Source organism: Dama dama, chromosome 17, assembly GCF_033118175.1.
Source record: "Dama dama isolate Ldn47 chromosome 17, ASM3311817v1, whole genome shotgun sequence".
Lineage (NCBI taxonomy): Eukaryota > Metazoa > Chordata > Mammalia > Artiodactyla > Cervidae > Dama > Dama dama.
The window spans coordinates 54,950,751-54,972,391 of record NC_083697.1 but is presented as its reverse complement, the minus strand read 5'-3'; the positions used below and the strand labels follow the sequence as shown (position 1 = coordinate 54,972,391).

At 35.8% G+C, this 21,641-nt stretch overlaps 1 protein-coding gene across 5 annotated transcripts in view; it reads right to left on the bottom strand.

Moving 5' to 3' along the window:
- PCDH7 (protocadherin 7) overlaps positions 1 to 21,641 on the bottom strand; it is a 447,204-nt gene that overhangs the window by 363,411 nt on the left and 62,152 nt on the right. For 2 of the 5 annotated variants that reach the window (XM_061164514.1, XM_061164519.1), the window contains exon 2: positions 10,793 to 10,852. The exons of the other annotated variants lie outside the window; for them this stretch is intronic. In XM_061164514.1, coding sequence (XP_061020497.1) covers positions 10,793 to 10,852 — 60 coding nt within the window. The remainder of the gene's footprint in view (positions 1 to 10,792; positions 10,853 to 21,641) is intronic. 5 annotated transcript variants of the gene reach the window in all.

The following is a 21,641-nucleotide window of genomic DNA, read 5'->3' as shown; positions in this document are numbered from 1 at the left end:
GGTTAACATAGTTATCTTTGTAATAACAGGATTTCTGCACTAGAGTAGATCCTGAGTAATACAGAACACAAGCTCTAACAAAGCTTATATGATTTATGACGTATATGTATCTAAATAGGTGCGCATTACCTTAACTGTTACCCAACATTTAATTCCTTATAGGAATGTGACATCCTCCGCACCTAATCTATTGTAGAAATGCAATAAATATTTATTGAGGAACTACTTAAACATTTCAATGAATGACCTAGAATCACATAAAATTCCCATCTATATCATCAAATGAATTCAATCACTGTTTAATAAGCATTTACTAACTTAGAATTTATTAACCTACTATCGGCAGTCTTCCCAGGTAGAATCTGCCTACCAATTCAGGAGATGCAAAAGACATAGGTTCAATCCCTGGGTTGGGAAAATCCCCTGGAGAAGGAAATGGCAACCCATTCCAGTATTTTCACCTGGAGGATTCCATGGACAGAGGAGCCTGGGGGGATACAGTTTTTGGGGTCTTAAATAGTAGGACATGACTGAGCACACACACTTCAACCTACTATAAGCAAGGCACTTTGCTCACAACTGAGGGGAGATGGCAAATATGTGTCAGACTTGGGCCACTCTTGTGAAGAGATTATGATGTAACAATAAAATAAAATTTAATAGATATAGTCACCTACATGCACAAAAACTTTTCCATCATTAAAGGTAGGAAGCCCCAGCTAGCATAAAATCATGCAGATAAAGTAACTTTAAATTAGCACTCACGATCTGGTAATCAGAAACAGTTTAACAAAAGAAGAATCAAGGAAGGAAGGATTCACTCATGTAAAATAAGAAGACAGAGATTTGCTGGAGGAGATGAAAGTAAAGGTTAAGGCAAACTGGTAAGTAAGTGTGAAGCAGGCGAAGTCACTCAAAAGTTACCAGGCTTAACTGGAGCATAGAGTTCATTAAAAGAAGGATGAAAAGTAAAAATTTGAGAGCTCCCTCTCTTAATCAGAGGAATGAGATTCTAAATTAAGAAACTGGAAATTGATTAGAAATAAGCAGGCGCTAAATGTTCCTGAGCATGGCCTAAGAAGAAGCAAGTCGTTCTGTCCTTGCAATGTTTGGGATACTTCAGCCTTCAATGTAATATCTGATATCATACATATTTTGTACACAACTTTAATAGCAGTTCAAGCATGCTTTCCATGCCTAGCCATGATCTATTTTATCTTACAGTCTTGATCAGCTGTCAACAGCAAACAGAGAAAGCATTTATTATTTAACACATATTTTTATGATCCTGTATTGCTAGACGGCACAGTAAGTGAAGTAACTTCCAATAACAGTTATCAGGGCATATCAATTTCTAATTCAACTAAACACAAAGTAATGGTGACTACTGAAGGATGATGCTAGAGACATCTATGTGAAAAGCAATCAATCTAAAGATCTAACTGCAACATATATTTTAGAACAAGTTAACTGGAAAAATTACAGCAAACTATTTCAAGAAAACTGAATAAAACATTCCTCACAGTTAAACAAAACTGAATGGCAACAGAAATGATGTAGCAATAGCCAAAAAGAAAATACCACAGTGTAAAACATGTCCCCCACAATCATGACAGTGATTAACATAATTAATCACTTTATTTTTATTAATATAATTCCAAATATTCAAAGGAAGTGGAGGTAAGAATATGATCTCACCAAATTACCCTCCTGAAGTATACTTGAAATAAATAAATAAATCTGTTAGATATTTCACCAGTGTTTGTTTTAATCAGTAGTTTCTAAATGCTAAGAGATATTCCTGGAAACAGTTCAAACTATGTGTTAATAATTGATCATATTTTACTATAATCTCCTTTATAAATATAACTATGTTTTATAAGCATGTTTATATGCTAAACATAGAAATAATCTAAAGTAAAATAAAGTCACCCAGTCGTGTCCGATTCTTTGCGACCCCATGGACTATAGCCTACCAGGCTCCTCTGTCCATGGGATTTTCCAGGCAAGAGTACTGGAGTGGGTTGCCATTTCCTTCTCCAGGGGATCTTTCCGACACTATCCCCCAAATGCCTTTCTGAGACATACTAAATAGCAGGCTTATTTATAAAGTTTATGAAGTCTACACCAAAAAATAATTCCAAAATCAAGTTTAAATTCATGTAAGGGTTTAAGGAAACCACGGTTTAAAGTCAGGCACATCTGAAGTTTGAATCTCAAACTAAATCATGGCCAGTGTTTTGGTGTAAAACAAATCTGTTTGTTTTTAATAGTACTCGGACACACATATATTATGGTGGACACTATTGTGAATTGCATTCAGACTGTTTCTGGAATCTTAGTTCAACTAGTGAATGGCTACATGACTGGTGTAACATTTCTGAGCCTTTTTTTAATAATAGCTGTTATTTATACATTCTCACTTTATGCCAGGCATGGCCATAAGTGTTATATATCAACTTATACTTACTCATTATATGACATACAACTTCTACAGCATATCCATGCATGCACATTTGTTAATGCTACCGTAAGGCTACTAGTATCTTCATTTAAATACATGACAGGTTAAATAACTTGCCCAAAGTCTCAAAGACTAGTCCATAATCAATGCTGTAAACACTACATTTTTAATTCATGAATTATATATACCTTCAAGTTATATTTTCACAGGAACTCCAAGAGAGGACAAAATACAACAATTCAAATGTTCAGTAAATGTTTTTAAACTGAAAGATCACTCATAGATCCCATCATTATCAGGTAACAGATTAAAAATTAAATTGCAATTTTCTGATTATCTAAAGACATAATAACACCATTAAAAAGAAAGAAGCTTAAGAATAACTTATCTTTATGTTCATCCTAGCAAAAATGTTTACTGAATTATTTTTTTTTACCACAAGGTCAAATTAATCCTTATTTTAGAAAACTACTGTTTCTGTTCAGTCACTAAGTCGTGTCTGATGCTTTGTGACCCCATGGGCTGAAGCATGCTAGGCTTCCCTGTCCTTCATTATCTCCTGGAGTTTGCTCAGATTCACGTCCACTGGGTAAGTGAGGCTATCTAACAATCTCATCCCCTGCTGCCTACTCAGAAACTAAAACTTCCAATTGATTATGCACTATAATTAAAAATTCATAATTTTTATATATTTCTATTCCCTTTGCCAAAAATTTATGCTAAATGATAAGGGAGCAATTTGAACTGATGTGTTAGACAAAAGTCAAAGAGAAAAAAAAATTAAGTGTTTTTTTCCCTCTTTATAACGTTTTGCTTAACAGTGTCTTTAGATTTCCATAAATACTCAGTTCTGTGCACAATAACGTATCTGTGAGCAACATGATAAAAGTGACGTTCCAAATGGCATCCATACATTAACTGCCAAAGGAGGCTACATAATAATTTTTGAAAGTGAAAAAAAGGCCTCTGGACCTTCTATAGTATGCAAAGTCAAAGGAAATGGATAGCCTAATGATAGAGCCACGAGGAGGTGGCCAGCAGAGTTCAGTGATTGGGAGAGAAAGCTTGACAAAATCTAGGTACATTAGTCAGTTCCTTAAAATATTTTATTTCTCTGCAAGTTCTGAATTATCAGCAGTGTAAAAAGTACCTCCAGAGGATTCTATATTTTATACCTCTATATTCATAACTACTATAGCCATTCTTCATACTGTTGTAAAAAGGCAGAACCAATCAGCTGGCAGATGACTGTCTTTGGCTCAGCAGAAACTTCCATTTTGTGTAATAAAGACAAATACACACAATCTGAATACATTCTCACTGGGGAGGGGAGGAGGTGTGGGAGACTCCTTTCATGTCATTTACTTTATAAATTATTTCTAAGACGCATATTTTTTTTCCTCAGGCTGTCCAAAGGCAGAGTTCCATTGTGCCTTTCCAAAATGCAGTCCTTTGTAAGTGATTTCAATGGCCCTTAATAGAATCCTATGAATCACATTATACATTCAAAAATATGATCACCCTAATACATATCTTTTATGTTTTTTCTCTCAAAATTGTAAGCAGAACTTCTCTTTTACTGAAGTGTATCCTTTAGACATTTACTTGTGGTCATTTGGAATTTAAAATGTACTTCATTTAACACTATTGCACATTTAGTTATTAGATAGACTTTTAATTCATGGAAGGATTCATACCATAAATATGCTTTAAAAAATCTGTTCTAGATTCAGATAAAAAAAGTGTATGTATGTTCTCTTCTTTTAAAATGAAGAATTATTTTTAATTCTGGTAGCATATGATATGAAAAGTGAAAAAAAAAGTGAAAGTGTGAGTCGCTCAGTCGTGTCCGATTCTTTGTGACCCCATGCATGTGATAAAACCATCAACAATTCTAAAGCTCTCTTTCATTTTTTTTTCCTTGTCTCCATTAGACCCATTGGGAGTACAATGGCTTAGGTCACAACATGAAACATAATGCTAATTAATCTGCTAATTAACTGGTATAAGAAATATACTGCATGAAGCAGATTGCTGTATTACTTTGTTTCAACTTTTGTGTAACCACTCATTTAGAATCATCTAATCATGCTCTTTAATCCAAATGTTAATCTCAGATGGCAGTAACACATGATTGCTGAGGAGCTCCCATGTAAGACATGTACTGCATTTCTTCCCAGTACTAAAAATGGTTTATTGAAAGATGAAAAGATGCTTTGTTTACAGATCCTTGGTATTCATTTGAATATAATCTCTTTTAACACGGCACTAATAACAAGAAATCCTCAAAAACATTTGCTCAAACATCTTCATCTAAATAGTGAGACATCTGTTTGATAAGTTAACACAGGATTTTTATTAAAAAGGCTCATATAATCAATTGTTTCATCAATATTATCAGTATTTTCCTTAACACATTTTTTTTTTCAATTACATGACTTTACCAACCAAGTTTCAATCTGGGGTTCAAATAAATGGCAGATTTGTAACTAATAAATATTAAGGGGTTTTAAAAGTCAAGCAGCAGAATAGTTAGATTATGCTATACCTACTTGAAATCTACTATCAAGAGGCAGCCGGTTTCTGATCTTTCTGAAATGCATATACCAAATGCCTGCTGCTTTCATAAGCCTGACACATAGGGGAGAAAAAGTCCTTGCTGACCTACCTTTTAACTGCTAGACACAGAGAGAAGAAAGATTAGAGACCCAGATCCCCTTCAGTTGCTACTGAGACAGATTTTCACTGACACAACTGGGCAATAGCAATTTAAAAAAAAGGTTGAGCTGCACCTGATCTCAGAACACCGATCTCTTAAAGCAGCAAGTGTTCACTTTCCCTCCAACATCTAAGGATTGAGTCTAGAAAGATATTCATTTTTAATCACATTAATCTTAACTCCTCATCAGAAATTCACAAAAAGCAGCATAAGATAGGTTATTATAGGGGAATTAGCATCCACAAAAATACACAGTAGCCAGCTGTTTCATTAAAAACTGTAGAAATTAATAAAATGCATAGTTTAATAAAAATCTGTAGTTGGCTTTTTTTCTTTTCAGTTGCTAAACTGTGATCTAAACTTAAAAATAACTTTCTCCTGTTTTCACTAGCAATTCTATGAGTTTACAAGAACACAGAGCCACTTCTGAGGCCTATGTTTTCCAAAGTCACAGTTATCAATATATTTCATCTAGAAAGTAGTTTAAAACAGGCAAAACTGAGTATTTTCAGTGCTTATTTGTTTTCTTCTCTCCAATATGCTTACTGAACCAACTACTATGCTTAAAATGAAAGCCACTGCCTTCGCCGATACTAAATATGATCCAATTCAATTCAGCACGTATTCAGTTTGTATTTCATACATTCAAATCTTATCAGCCAATAAAAGCAGCACTGTCTTCTGCTTAATGAAGGACTTTGAAAATAAAGCCCTCATCATATTTAACAGATATTAAATATTTTCAAAGAACAACAACTGCCTGTTTATGGATTGACTGTCATAATCAGCATTACCCTTAGTTTTTATGATAAGCTGATATAGTTCCCATTCTTAAGTTTCACAATTTTTAAGCTATTAATAATGTGAGAGAATTGTATTCCCTTATGATTGTGGATAAGTCATCTCCAAAAATTGTTTCTTAACCTTTTAGAAACTTTCATCATGTAACACAGGCTTGATTTCAGCTTTCACAGTTTCCTTTCACTCGTCTATGACTGAAGAAATTACAGCTCGCAGAACTCCCAGATTTGAACAGTAGTGGATCAGAAACTGATGCATTCCCCTGGAGAACTTGGACCTGCACAATTTTTCTGAGTTTCACACCATAGCATACAGAATATAGTGAGGGCTTAGCATTACACTTTTCTGTGAGGTGCCTTTTATTTCACTTTTGCCAGTGATACTGAGTTTATTTTGGCCCATGAACGTCTCAGCCAACAATCACCTCATTCTATTCATGTCAATTATAAAAACAATAAGAAAATTAATAATACCATTGTTTATTGAGTTCTTGTTATGTCACACTCACTTTGCCTGGATGAATCTCATTTAATCATCACAACTAAATTATGAAGTAGATACTGTTTTAACTCCCTATTACATACAAAGCAATGGAGGTAGACAGATGTTATTTGCTCAAAAGTCACTCAAGTTATGTGCATGAACCATGTTTCAAACTCAGGCAGCCTAGATTCCAGACCCTGAACTCTTAACCACTGTGATATCCCATCATTTAGCACATGGCATTGTAACATTCAGCCTGCATGGCTGGAATTCCCATTAGACTGGGAGCTCTCCCTATTCAAAGAATGCAGTTGACATATTCCTCAGTCCACTCAGATTCCAGCAGCAAAGTCTTTATTTAAAAAGAAGTTGCAGCAAATAGTACATATTTATATTAATACACTTCAAGCATGCAAAACAAGCAACTTAGAGAAAAACTTTTCTCTTCTTCCCTTTATACAGTATTTAGAGCAGACCTTTCATCACAGATTCCATCTTTATCCAATATTTCAGTGAACTAGAACATCTGAACACCTTTCACATCTAAGTCATGCATTCTGAATCTGCCTCACACAGGTTAAAAATGTGTGATCTAGAGAACCACAAAATTTATCTCTGCACCCCCAAATAGTTTCAGAACCTATCTTGAACTCCTAACTGCAATAGTGTTTGTCATGAAAGCTGTGACCCACCTATTGAATGTGGCCTCTGAAACCAGACTGGCGGGGCTCAATGCTCAGCACCATCTCCTGCTAATTCTGTAGCTTTGCAAATTTACCAAAACTCTCTGTTCCTCATTTTCCTCATCTGTAAAATGGGTCTCATGCAATAATAGTATCTAACCTCATGAGGTTGATATAAATATTAAACAGAGCAATTACTATATCATCTGCACAGAGTAGGGTCTTGGGAACTTACGTTTAAAATATTATCAGAGGAATATGAAAATCTGTTTGACTATATATACCAAAACAGTGAAGTAGAATAATAGCAGCCCCCCCCCAAAAAAATAGCAATAACTAAAAACAAATTTTCATTCCCAATGATTTTTTTTTTTTTATCCATGCGTATTCAATCTGATGGATTCTGGACATAATTTCTCAAGTGGAATTCCCATTCACAATTATACTGCTCTGTGTAGCCATTTCCCTGAAGCCAAGTCTAGTCTCCTCTCCCTCCTTTCTTTTTTTTCCAAATGGATAGAGGCAAAGGACAAGTATAGAAGTTTTAAGTAGAGATACTAGGACTTGGGAGAGGCTTAACAGGTCCCCTTTAAATTTTTAATCTTGCAAAATAAAGACTAAATTAACAAAATTAAATTTTATTATCAATATCAGTTCCATAAATGGCTAGAAGTTCACCTAAATGAAAAAAAAAAAATTCAGAGTGATCAATCTCTGCATAAGGATCCCTGAAGATTATCCATGCCATCTTTGTGATATTGAAAGTGACAGTATTTTGCAAGTCAGTATGCTGCAATGAAAAAAAATCCACAAGATATATATGCTTTCATTTTGCTTCCCACTGTTTCTCTGACCTTTCTCAGTTGGAGTAGTAGCAGGAAACTAAAATAAAAGTACTGTTTTTCTGTGTGAGGCACTTTGTGAATAAACAATCATGAAATCAGAACAGTTGTAAGACTTCTCTGCTTGTTGCTTCTCCTAAACAGAGAATTACTATCAGACGAAGAGCCTGCGGCAATAAACATCAGGGGCTAGTGTTTCTCTTCTGAAACCAATCAGGCTGATCCAAGTCCAGAAATGCCTTTGAAGTTATAGAGACCTGCCTGTGTTGATCAATCCTTGAGTGGTAAAGAGCAAGAAAAACTGGTTCTAGATCTTTAATACATTCTGCCAGGGAATGCATTCAACTCAATGAAGTACAAAAAGGTTTCCTCTATTATAAATTGAGTGATTTTGTACTTGGGTGCCGCTTGGTTCAGTTAACTTAGAGGGAGCTATTGATTCCAGACGTGATTATTTGTATGTCAGTGCATATCTCTATTAAGTCAAGCTAAGGCTGGAACAGCAACAACTGTAAATTCATATTTTTTCTTGGTCCTAAGGCATAGGTTGAGATTTGGGTCAATTTAAGTGGAAAACAGCATGTGATTCTCTTAATAAGGATGATCACTATTGATTATTGATATAATCACTATTCTATAGCATGGTGTTAATATTTCTAAGATATCAAAACCTAAGAATTAAGTTAATTTATCAGGAGTTAAGAATGTAAACGATTTTAAAATTGATAGTTCAGTCCAAACCCATCATTTATGGGTGAGAGAGCTTAGCACCGGGTAATGCAAAAAATGTATCCTCAAGTCTGGCTACTTAGCACCAGAATAAAATTTGGCATCAAGACTCCTGACCCTGTTCAGGGTGCTATTCTCCAAACATTCTCAAATATCTCTCTGTCAAACCTTTTCTCTTTATCTTAAGTGGCTAAGCTCTTCACTTTCAAATTGTAAAGATGCAGAAAATATAGTTTAAAACCAGCAACATAAATACACTTTACATCTCATTTTGTTTTAAGAGACTATTAAAAATACAGACATTTTATAAAGTAGACTTCTTTATTATTTTGGCCACAGAAAAATATTCAATACAGTAGAATTATACAGCTTGTAGACTTATAATTTATTATAATAGCATAAAAACCAAAATCCCTGTAATAGTATAGACAGGGTACCAGCTTCAGTTGATTGTCACATAGAAAGAAGAGGTAAAAATTTCAACTCTAAAGTTAATCAGTAAGATAAAGAGAAATGAACATAAATACCAGAGTACAATAGTTTCAAAATTATTATGGCACATAGTGACCTCAAAAAATACATCAATCTGTTTGAAATACTATCAAATCTATGTTAATGCATGGTCACTTGTATAATTCAGATTGAAAAAAAGTGGGGAAAAAAACACATGTAACTTATTGGCATATTTAAAAGTTAGAACACAAATATTTCCCCAGTCTCATCTATAAGAGCATCCGTGATTCACATTCTCTGTCGCTGAGTAAAAAAATCTTAAGGAATATAGTAAGACTTTCCAACTGTTTTCAAACTGATTTCACAGGAGCCTACTCTCATTATTTTCAGACATCAGTACTATCTTAATTTAAATGGCTCAATTGCATTAAATATTATACTTAATTGGAGAGCCTTTGCAGTAGTCATTCTATCTTCAGAACTGCCTCTTTCGTGAATAATAATCTTTAATATGATCATGACACATAGGAAATGGCTTAAGACGGTTTACTCTACCTCTTTACATTCTAGGTAACAAACCAAAGTGCAAATGTCAATCGTTAAGTTTTACCTTCTCCCATTGATACATACAGGCACACACACAAATGCATACATATACACTCACACCCATACACAAATTAGACTTTATACAGATTCTTCAATTGAGTAAGTAACTATAATGCAAAGAGTTACTTCCCACATGCAATTCACCTTTAATAAAATCTTAAAAAGTCCTCCTCTGCATACCTAAATGCATAGGACCACAAATGTAAAAGACCAATTTCCTATTAAATAATGGCCGTACATTTCTATAACACTTAACAGGGTTTACCCTAAATTCAATCAGAAATTGTATCAAATGTCTGTGAGATATATCTTGATCTTCTGCTTTTACACCATAATAAACTCTGTTTCAACAAGTATCTGATTGACCTAAATTTTATTTTCTCGTATGTCCATTAGTTTCTGATTTTCCCTGATTGGCAGTAGTATTTCTTCTTAGCCTTGTGAAATAGTATGGAACAATCTAATTATCTCAGAATTCAGTCCTGAGGTATACGTTTCCATTTTCTTTGTTGGTCTAGCACAGGCTCAGGTGATTTCTACACAATGCATCCAATTAGTTCAAGCAAGGCAAATGAAATCACATCTATAATAATTTCCATCTTATTAACTATAAACAGTAAGTAAGAGGATATGTTTCTCCACTCTTTGCTTGAGTCCTTTCAAGTGCAAACCAAAGGAAAAGGATTTCCTGTTCTTTTCATACTCTTGAATGTGATGATATTTGATTCAGTTTCTCCATTGTAATTGATAAGATTGTAAAACCTCTCTCACATCCCTTCTTTATTCTATACTGAGAGCTTAATTTTCTTTTTCAACTGTTTGCAAATTATAGTTTGATTCCTTTTTTGCGGAGAATTTATTTTGTTTTCTTCCAAATCAGAGCTTCATTTTACTCAGCTAGTGGTCCTGCCCCTTGGGAATCGATTTCTTTTTACACAGGACTAATCCAGGTTTATTAGGATCCAACAACTTTAGTTGGAACATTCCATGGATTTCACTTACGAGCACATACATTCATTTTACACGATTCCTCAATGTGGCCAGGGGGTTTCGTGGTCTGCACTGTATCCACCTATAAAAAATACAAAAATATATGTCTGCTTTACAGGGATGTGAGTAGGGTTTTGCTAGCCTAGATCCAAAACTTGGATGCATATTTTGGCTGATAGTATTCTTTCCTTCTTTAAGATGTATTTGCAGTGGCCATAACCTCTTTTAGAAGTCATAGAGACATAACAGTTCCAGTTACAATTAACAACCCTAGGGCATCTAGATCAATGCTGTTGGCTAATTTCTTGGATTCTGTCTTTGACAAGAGATATTTGCATGGTAAAAGAAACATTGAATTATTGTTTTTCAGGCTTTGAGTATTTAAAGGAGAGGGGCTGTCAGGGAAGGAGGTGTTGTTGGCTTTATTTATATTATAAATACAAATAAGAATGAAATGGTAATTTTGTTATTAGTCCTTTTACAATTTACTGTCCCTAAAATCTCTGGGAGGTGAGCTTGATCTGAATGTTCACACCCATCAAAGTAGCTCTCTAGTCTCTAAATGCAATCATGGAAATCTGAGCATTTTACACATCATCAGTAAATGGTTCACTGATTTATGGTCAAGGATGAATTATTAAAACTATCCCCTTCAAAAACCTGACCATAAAAAGGTATTGTTTTTTACAAATGAAAGTAATGATAATACTCCTTTAAAATGTTTGGTGCCAATTTGAGTTTTAAATAGTGTTGAATACTTACTGCTTTGAATCTGAGCCTGACCAATAGTCTGATTTCTGCTCTCTGACAAAAAATGCACAGAATATTGTTTCTAGTTTAATGATGCAATTGATGTCAGTAAAAGCTTTAGTGAGTTTGAACACTGTCAAAAAGGATAATAAATCACTTCCATAAAATAAAAATGCTACAGTTCGCTACCAAAAGAATTAGAATGTTTTAAGAATTAAAAAAGAAAAAATTAGTACTGCACCTAATTTCCAATGTCACAATGCATCAGCACATGAGAATCAAGGTTAGAAAAGAAGTAAATGAATTCTTTCAATGAATAATCAACTAACTCACATTTGAGAGTAAATGGAACAAAAAAGTAATGGCTAATTTAAAAATTGCTTATATTCAAGAGCATAAGATGCTTAAAAAATTGTTCTGACTACAGATTATCCATATTAGCTGCATAAATTTAAGCAGCTTTAAAATGCCTTAATTTATTAAGTTAAATTTTATCTTTTCTTAGAAATAAAAAGAGTATATTTTCTTTCTCTAGCAAGTTTTAAAACTTAACAAAATTTAAGGTATTCTGGCCAATAACACACAGAAGACAAGTTTACCATGGAATCTGTGCTAAGTGAGTTTTCATGATTTAAATTTTAAGTTTAAGATGAACATGTGCTAAGTTGCCTCAGTCCTGTCCAACTCTTTGCAACCCCATGGACTGTAACTCACCAGGCTCCTCTGTCCATGGGGTTTTCCAGGCGAGAATACTGGAGTGGGTTGCCATTTCCTTCTCCAGAGGATCTTCCCCACCCAGGGATTGAACCTGCACCTCTTATGTTTCCTACATTGGCAGGCAGGTTCTTTACCACTAGTGCTATCTGGGAAGCCCTAAGATGAACATATATTATCTAATCAGAACACAAACCATACACTACACTTGTCATTTAAAAATGCTTTATACAAAAATGAAAACTATATATTTAAAAGTTTCAGATACGGTTTTTTATTTTCAAATCAATGAGAATGATGTAGCCATAATGCACAACTAGACTACATTAGATCATCCTGTTAGGTACTACCTATCATGGTCATGCTAAATTGCTCAGTCACGTCTGACTCTTTGCGATCCTATGGACTGTAGCCCACCAGGCTCCTCTGTCCATGGGATTCTTCAGGCAAGAATCCTGGAGTGGGTTGCCATTTCCTCCTCCAGGAGATCTTCCAGATCCAGGAATCAAACCCACATTCTCTGAGACTCCTATATTGGCAGGCAGCTTCTTTACCACTGAGCAACCTGGGAAGTCCATATCTTTGCCTGGAGAATCCTATGGACAGAGGAGCCTGGCGGGCTATAGTCCATGGGGTGACAAAGAGAGGAACACGACTTAGCGACTGAGCAGGAACACTACACACACACACACACACACACACACACAATTATCTTTGTGAAGTTATTCACTTAACTGTCTCATCCTGTCAAGGCTACAATGTAGTCTAGGAGAACAAACCTCATTTCCATTGTTTACTACTTTATTCTCAGTGTTGGTACATGGTTGTCTCTCAATAAAACTGCTCTAATGAATGAATACCTGTTGGAAATAGCTAGCTAAACAAATCACAATACTGGTCACATCATAGTACCCCTTTTGTCTAATTTTAATATTTTGAAATCATGTTTTTGACTTTCTATTATTTGTCATATGATAGATTATGAAACAGACATTTTTAAGCTGTAGTAAACATTCTTCATTTTATTATCATTTTATTTTACCCACTTTTTCTATTTTTTTCAACTTAGCCTGTCCATTTAAAATTTCATTAATTTTCTCTTTTTAACCTTTTCCATATAACAGCCATTCTTTTCTCTCCTTAAAGGGAATATTCTATTTAAAATGTTCTGCAAGGTTTTCAATAAGCGAATAAGTAAAACAATAAAAACATAGGAAATCAGAGGCATCAAAGTGTTTCATCTTCTATTTTCAAGACTTGACATACTTTTAAAAGCATACCCAAAAACACAGAATGCATTTACCACATTGCCATGAAACATAATGAAATCCTCTTATTAAAATATTCCTGAGGAATAGAGCTCTCTCATGTCATAAATTAACTATGGAAGGGCAGGTTTCACGTTTGTGGTTTCAAGCTTTGATGCACTGAACAAATGCCACTGTGCACTAATATTCACCTGTCACTAAAGCCAAGAAAGTGGATTCTTTCCTCACCATTAAAGATTCATGTTTAAAAACAAAAATGCATACCTCAAATCACTTATTGAGCTCACGGAGAACTACTTAGGAATCACCATTCTGCAAACAGTCATTGATGAGGGTCAGGGTAGAAATGGATGTTACCAGGATTGGTTTGTTTTGATTTGAATCAGCTAATTAAAATGGCCCTGGAAGCAATTTCTAGATCACTGCCACTGAGGAGATAGGCTCCAGTAAATCAGACCAAACCAATCTTTCAGTCAGGTCCAATTCTGCTGGAGTTGTATAGACGCAGCTTTTGTCTTCCCCTTCCAGCCATTCTCTTCAATTTTTTTTATCACCCAGGCAACAAGCCACACACACACAGACACACACACACACACACACACACACAAAGATGAAACCAAGCCATTCCTGGAGCACGTTTTACCAGGCCATCTCTATATCTCACTCAGTTTTCATTTCCTAATCAAAGAGACTGAAATAAGCTTGGAATTAATTATCAAAAATCATCACTAAATTGTAAAGCATTTTACCCTCCAATTAAAATAAATAAATTAATTGAAAAAATATCAATAAAAAGTTAAATGATAAAAGCTTTGTTCTTCTTTTCCAGATTTCTCTGGCCTTCTCCCTGACTAGTGCTTGGAAAACAAAGCTGAATTATGCAGAGAATAGGAATAAGATTCAGATTTAAGTACAAGAATACAATGAACACTCATACAAAGGAATAAACACTCTTAATAATTCTGAAAAAATTCCAATCATAAACAAGGAAATGTATATATTTTGAAAGGAACATGTATCTATTTTATACTTATTTTTATTAGGCATGCTTCAAAACTAAGTCACACACCTACGTAATTGGTGTAGTTTAAGTACAAGTGTCTGTTGAATGTGTTTGCATATAATTGGCAATATGTAAAAGGATTCTATGAATATTCATTATTTTTTTTCTCTGACTGATGTTAAGATCTAGGTGAAAGTGAAAAGCATCATATAAAAAGTAGAGTCTATTCCATGACACAGAAAATGCAATTGATGGTAGTTTCTGCAATCTAGGAACAGAAAGTGGATTTTCATATTTTAGAGCAAATGCATAATATCAGAGCTAAGTCAAGGGAGAGCCATCATCAAGACTGAAAGTTTATTATTTAAAAAAATAATGGAAAATCATTTGAAATAGAAAGTGGGACAGAAGGTTAACATGGGATTTGGTGAATGGAGGACAATGAGGATAATTCTGAATGATATGATGTTTTACACCATTTTGACATAAAATGAGGCACCAAAACTCATAAATTATAATTATTAGTTACTATATCATCTGCATAGATGTTTATTACAAGATTGCACTTAATTATTTAACTTTTCCTCACAAAGTCCTTGTGAAGTAGCAATTATAAGTTTGCTCGTTTTACATATGAGGGAATTAAAGATCAGAGAGCCTAATCTTCTTATATAAAAATCACATATATAATGGGAGAATCAGGGCCCCAAACCAAGACTTTGGTTATTAATCAAAGATTGTTTTTCCTCAGCATTATGTTTCTAGATAATTATTTTTTAAATTTGACTTTGAATCTTTTAAAAATATACATCTAAGTTATACCTGAAAATGTCTCTATTTTGTCATTGTTTCAGGAATAAAAAAAACTATGCAAGCTTTCTATACTATTATAAATGAGTGTGTTACAAAACTCAGTTCTAGAAGCCTGTGTATTTATCAGAGTCAGGATTCTATCATAATTACTTAAATTTGTGAATACATAAGAAGCAACTTCAACATATCTGAAGGTTGTCTAAACTGACAAAAAAAAAAAATAGGGAGGAAAGGAATAAATAAGACAAATTCCACCCAATCAAAGAAAGGGATGTTTATAACCATTTACATGTGTAAGAGTGCACACACACACACACACACACACACACACACACACACACAAAGGCCATTCATTAGCACTATTTAATCTACATTCTGTGGAAAAGAGGGCATTTAGATGGTGAGTCAATCTCTGAATTGGCCATGGAAGGAAAGGGATTGGATAATGTCATACCACTTCCATATCATAGGTAATTTGCTCTCACTACAGAATACGAATGATGTGGGCCCTAACAAAAGAATGCCCTGGGTTGGATAGCCAAGAAATCGATATTTATTGACTGGCTGGCTGTCAGAATCATGGAATCTCAGTGTTAGAAAGAATGCCAAAGGTTACAGAGTCGAATCATGTGAAAGACATTGTGGGAGGCATGGGGGAAATACAAAGAAACAAAAGTCACAGTCCTGCCTCTGAGGAAATTTTTATGTATACAAATATATACATATAAACTAATGATTAATCTTGAGGAGGAAAACACAAGAACCTAGGAGGTCAAACTATGAGAGCTCTGAAGAGTGAGAAGAGACTATGGTGAGAGGAAGAGAAAGAAGGCTCCTGGGTCTTAAAAGTCAGATAAGCTTGACATCTGTGGAAAGGAGGGAAAACTGCATTCCAAGAAGAAACCTGTGAGGGAGATGGGTGGTGAAGTCAGGAGGCAGTAAGTGGATTTCCCTGCCTAAATCAGAGATTTCTGTAATTCCATTCAACCTCACCCCAAGCTGTTTTCTCTACTTAGCTGTTTTCTCTACTTAGCTGTTTTCTCTACTTAGCTGTTTTCTCTACTTAGATCAAGTCTACATATTAGATGCAATGTAATAATTAAAAGCAATGATAACAAACTCCCGAATATCCTAAATTAGAAACACAGACAAATTAAAGTAACTGTCAAAAGTCAGAGAGAGCAAAAGTCAACTGTTTGTTAAAACTAACACAATCAAGTGTTTGAGGATTCCTGCTCTAGAACCACCTATTCCTAAAGGTTAAAATGTGTACAACTAAATTCACAATTTTATTTTTTCTTGTTTTATTTCTAAATACCATTTTAAAGGAACACTCTTTCTAAACAAGGGAGGGACAGGGATCAATTCAAACAGGCTGAAAGTGAAAGTAGGTCAGTCTTGTTCAACACTTTGGGACTCCATGGACTAGACAGTCCATGGGATTCTCCAGGCCAGAATACTGGAATAGGTAGCCTTTCCCTTCTTAAGGGATCTTCCCAACACAGGGGTCAAGCCCAGGTCTCGCACATTGAGGGCATATTCTTTACCAGCTGAGCCACAAGGGAAGCCAAAGAATACTGGACTGGGTAGCCTATCCATTCTCCAGCTGATCTTCCTGACCCAGGAATTGAACCAGGGTCTCCTGCATTGCAGGCAGATTCTTTACCAACTGAGCTATCAGGGAAGTCCTCAAACAGACTGCTAGGCATTAAGGAAGCAAAAACACAAGACTGAACCTCAGCTTCAGTCTACTGACAAAACGTGCTCCACCAGAGAGTGAAAGTGAAGTCACTCAGTCGGGTCCGACTCTTTGCGACCTAATGGACTGTAGCCCGCCAGGCTCCTCTGACCATGGGATTCTCCAGGCAAGAATACTGGAGAAGGGAATGACAAACCACTTCAGTATTCTTGCCTTGAGAACCCCATGAACAGTATGAAAAGGCAAAAAGATAGGACACTGAAAGATGAACTCCACAGGTTGGTAGGTGCCCAATATGCTACTGGAGATCAGTGGAGAAATAACTCCAGAAAGAATGAAGAGATGGGGCCAAAGCAAAAGCAACACTCAATTGGGGAAGCAAAGTCTGATGCTGTAAAGAGCAATATTGCATAGGAACCTGGAATGTTAGGTCCATGAATCAAGGCAAATCGGAAGTGGTCAAACAGGAGATGGCGATAGTGAAAATTGACATTTTAGGAATCAGCAAATTAAAATGAACTGGAATGAGTAAATTTAACTCAGATGATCATTAAATCTACTACTGCGGGCAAGAATCCTTTAGCAGAAATGGAGTAGCCATCATAGTCAACAAAAAAGTCCGAAATGCAGTACTTGGATGCGATCTAAAAAATGACAGAATGATCTCTGTTTGTTTCCAAGGCAAACCATTCAATATCACGGTAATCCAAGTCTATGCCCTGACCAGTAATGCTGAAGTTGAATGGTTCTATGAAGACCTACAAGTCCTTCTAGAACTAACACCCAAAAAATTGCCCTTTTCATTATAGGGGATTGGAGCACAAAAGTAGGAAGTCAAGAAATACCTGGAGTAACAGGCAAATTTGGCCTTGGAGCACAGAATGAAGCAGGGCAAAGGGTAATAGAGTTTTGCGAAGAGAACGCACTGGTCACAGCAAACACCCTCTTCCAACAACACAAGAGAAGACTCTACACATGAACATCACCAGACGGTCAATACCAAAATCAGATTGATTATATTCTTTGCAGCCAAAGATGGAAAAGCTCTATACAGTCAGCAAAAACAAGACCGGGAGCTGACAGTGGCTCAGATCATAAAATCTTTATTGCCAAATTCAGACTTAAATTGAAGAAAGTAGGGAAAACCACTAGATCATTCAGGTATGACCTAAATCAAATCCCTTACAATTATACCGTGGAAGTGAGAAATAGATTCAAGGGACTAGACCTGATAGACAGAGAGCCTGAAGAACTATGGACAGAGGTTCATGACATTGTACAGGAGACAGGGAGCAAGACCATCCCCAAGAAAAAGAAATGAAAAAAATAAATAAATAAACAAACAAAGTGGCTGTCTGAGAGGCCTTACAAATAGCTATGAAAAGAAGAGAAGAGAAAGGCAAAAGAGAAAAGGAAGGACATTCCCATTTGAATGCAGAGTTCCAAAGAATAGTAAGGAGAGATGAGACAGCCTTCCTCAGTGATCGATGCAAAGAAATAGAGGAAAACAATAGAATGGGAAAGACTAGAGATCTCTTCAAGAAAATTGGAGATACCAAGGGAACATTTCATGCAGAGATGGACAAAATAAAGGACAGAATATTATGGACCTAACAAAAGCAGAAGATATTAAGCAGAGGTAGCAAGAATACACAGAAGAACAATACAAAAAAGATCTTCACAACCCAGATAATCATAATGGTGTGATCACTCACCTAGAGCCAGACATCCTAGAATGTGAAGTCAAGTGGGCCTTAGGAAGCATCACTACAAACAAAGCTAGTGAAGGCGATGGAATTCCAGTTGAGCTATTTCAAATCCTAAAAGATGATGCTGTGAAAGTGCTGCACTCAATATGCCAGCAAATTTGGAAAACTCAGCAGTGGCCACAGGACTGGAAAAGGTCAGTTTTCATTCCAATCCCAAAGAAAGGCAATGCCAAAGAATGCTCAAACTACTGCACAATTGCACTCATCTCACATGCTAGGAAATTAACGCTCAAAATTCTCCAAGTCAGGCTTCAACAGTACATGAACTGTGAACTTCCAGATGTTCAAGCTGTATTTAGAGATGGTAGAGGAACCAGAGATCAAATCGCCAACATCCGTTGGATCATCGAAAAAGCAAGAGAGTTCCAGAAAAACATCTGCTTCTGCTTTATTGACTATGCCAAAGCCTTGGATTGTGTGGATCACAACAAACTGTGGAAAATTCTTCAAGAGATGGGAATACCAGGCCACCTGACCTGCCTTCTGAGAAATCTGTATGCAGGTCAGGAAGCAACAGGTTAGAACTGGACATGGAACAACAGACTGGTTCCAAATTGGGAAAGGAGTACGTCAAGGCTGTGTATTGTCACCCTGCTTATTTAACTTCTATGCAGAGCACATCACGTGAAATGCTGGGCTGGATGAATCAGGCTGAAATCAAGATTGCCGGGAGAAATATCAATAATCTCAGATAAGCAGATGACACCACCCTTGTGGTAAAAAGCAAAGAAGAACTAAAGAGCCTCGTGATGAAAGTGAAAGAGGAAAGTGAAAAAGTTGGCTTAAAACTAAACATTCAGAAAACTAAGATCTTGGCATACAGCCCCATCACTTCATGGCAAATAAATGGGGAAACAATGAGAATAGTGAGAGACTTTATTTTTTGAGGCTCCAAAATCACTGCAGATGGTGACTGCAGCCATGAAATTAAAAGATGCTTGCTCCTTGGAAGAAAAGTTATGACTAATCTAGACAGCTTATTAAAAAGCAGAGACACTGCTTTAACAACAGTTGTCCATCTAGTCAAAGCTCTGGTTTTCCTGTAGTCATGTATGGATGTGAGAGTTGGACTATAAAGAAAACTGAGGGCTGAAGAATTGATGCTTTTGAACTGTGGTGTTGGAGAAGACTCTTGAGAGTCCCTTGGACTGCAAGGAAATCCAACTAGTCCACCCTGAAGGAAACCAGTCCTAAATATTCATTGGAAGGACTGATGCTGAAGCTGAAACTCCAATACTTTGGCCACCTCATGCGAAGAACTGACTCATTGGAAAAAACCCTGATGCTGTGAAAGATTGAAGGCTGGAGGAAAAGGGAAACAGAGGATGAAATGGTTGGATGACATCACCAACTCAATGAACATGAGTTTGAGTAAACTCCGGGAGTTGGTGATGGACAGGGAGGCCTGGCGTGCTGCAGGCCATGGGGTTGCAAAGAGTCGGACACTACTGACCAACTGAACTGAAACGACTGAACCTTAGCTTACAGTGCCAATTACATGTGGTCAAAGTTGACCATTCATGCATCTCCATTCTTAAAGCTCAGAATAAAATGTAAAATGATGTTACCTTAAGGTGTCACCATTATCCTCCTAAGAGAATGGTATTGACCACTTTTGAAACAAAAGCAGAACTGGCTAGTATTCATGTGCCAAAGCAATAAGTTGCTGGAGAAAAGAGAGACTAGATATTAACGAAAAGGTGAAGTGAATGGCAATCTCGACTGTTCTTAAAAGCCACTGAAATTGCAATTGTGTGCCCCAAATATTGAGATCTACTTTGCGAGTCTTAAACACTCACAGAGGGGAGTAGAAAGCAGCCAAAGTGTTTTTAGATAATGAAAAGACTTACTAAGAGTCTGATACACTACCAGGGAAGTGAAGGTAATGTCCAATGAGTTTTAACTGTCTTGAAAAAGTAAATGTGTGATAGGACAAAATTACAAAATCCAACCAACCAGCTTCTTGCTCATGAAAGATAATGTTAAAAGTGTAAGAACTGGCACCACGAGTGTGTTTGTAGTTCAGTTCAGTTCAGTCGCTCGGTTGTGTCTGACTCTTTGAGACCCCATGGACTGTAGCACGCTAGGCTTTCCTGCCCATCACCAACTCCCAGAGCTTTCTAAGTTGAATATACTTCTCTTTTAATGTGATTTGTGGTCGATCAGCTCTAAAAAAATCTATGCTCTCTGATCATTAGAAATTTCTAGGAATGTTTTTTACAAGTACTTTCAGAAATACTAAGTGGCACTGATTTAAGGACTGACATGAGCATATTAACATAATGACTTTTAGGACATAGAAAGATATTATATCTGCAACTAATACAGAAATACAATTTCAGAGATAAGGAACTCACCTGAAACCACCCTCTACCAAATTATTCACTTTACCAGTGGTAACAATGAGTCCCAGGGGGATGACACGACAGGACTAAAACTAAATGCTCTTGCTCCCAAATCAGTAGTTTATTTCCACTTAATTTATGAGAATTACTTCTCAAAGAAATGTAAAACTGGGAGATGAGATGATCTAAAGACCAAGTAGCTCTCATTTCAGGACAGTTCAGTTGTGAAATGCAGGGAAGGCATACAAGTTGGATAGACTTCTTTTTAATTTACAGTGGACTTTGCACTAATAATGTCAGTGGGTTCATCAAAAACAACCAATGGCAATTATATGATAAATACGAAAATGAGATTCTTTGTAACAAAAATGTTTCTGTGTGGGCTAAGTTACAGAATCTCTTTTTATTTTGAAACATTTGAAAAATCTTAAGAAATTAATAAAAATTACTTTAAGTCAAGCTTCTTTATAGCTTCACTTCAAATTTTTTGGGGGATGGTTCCAATCAATA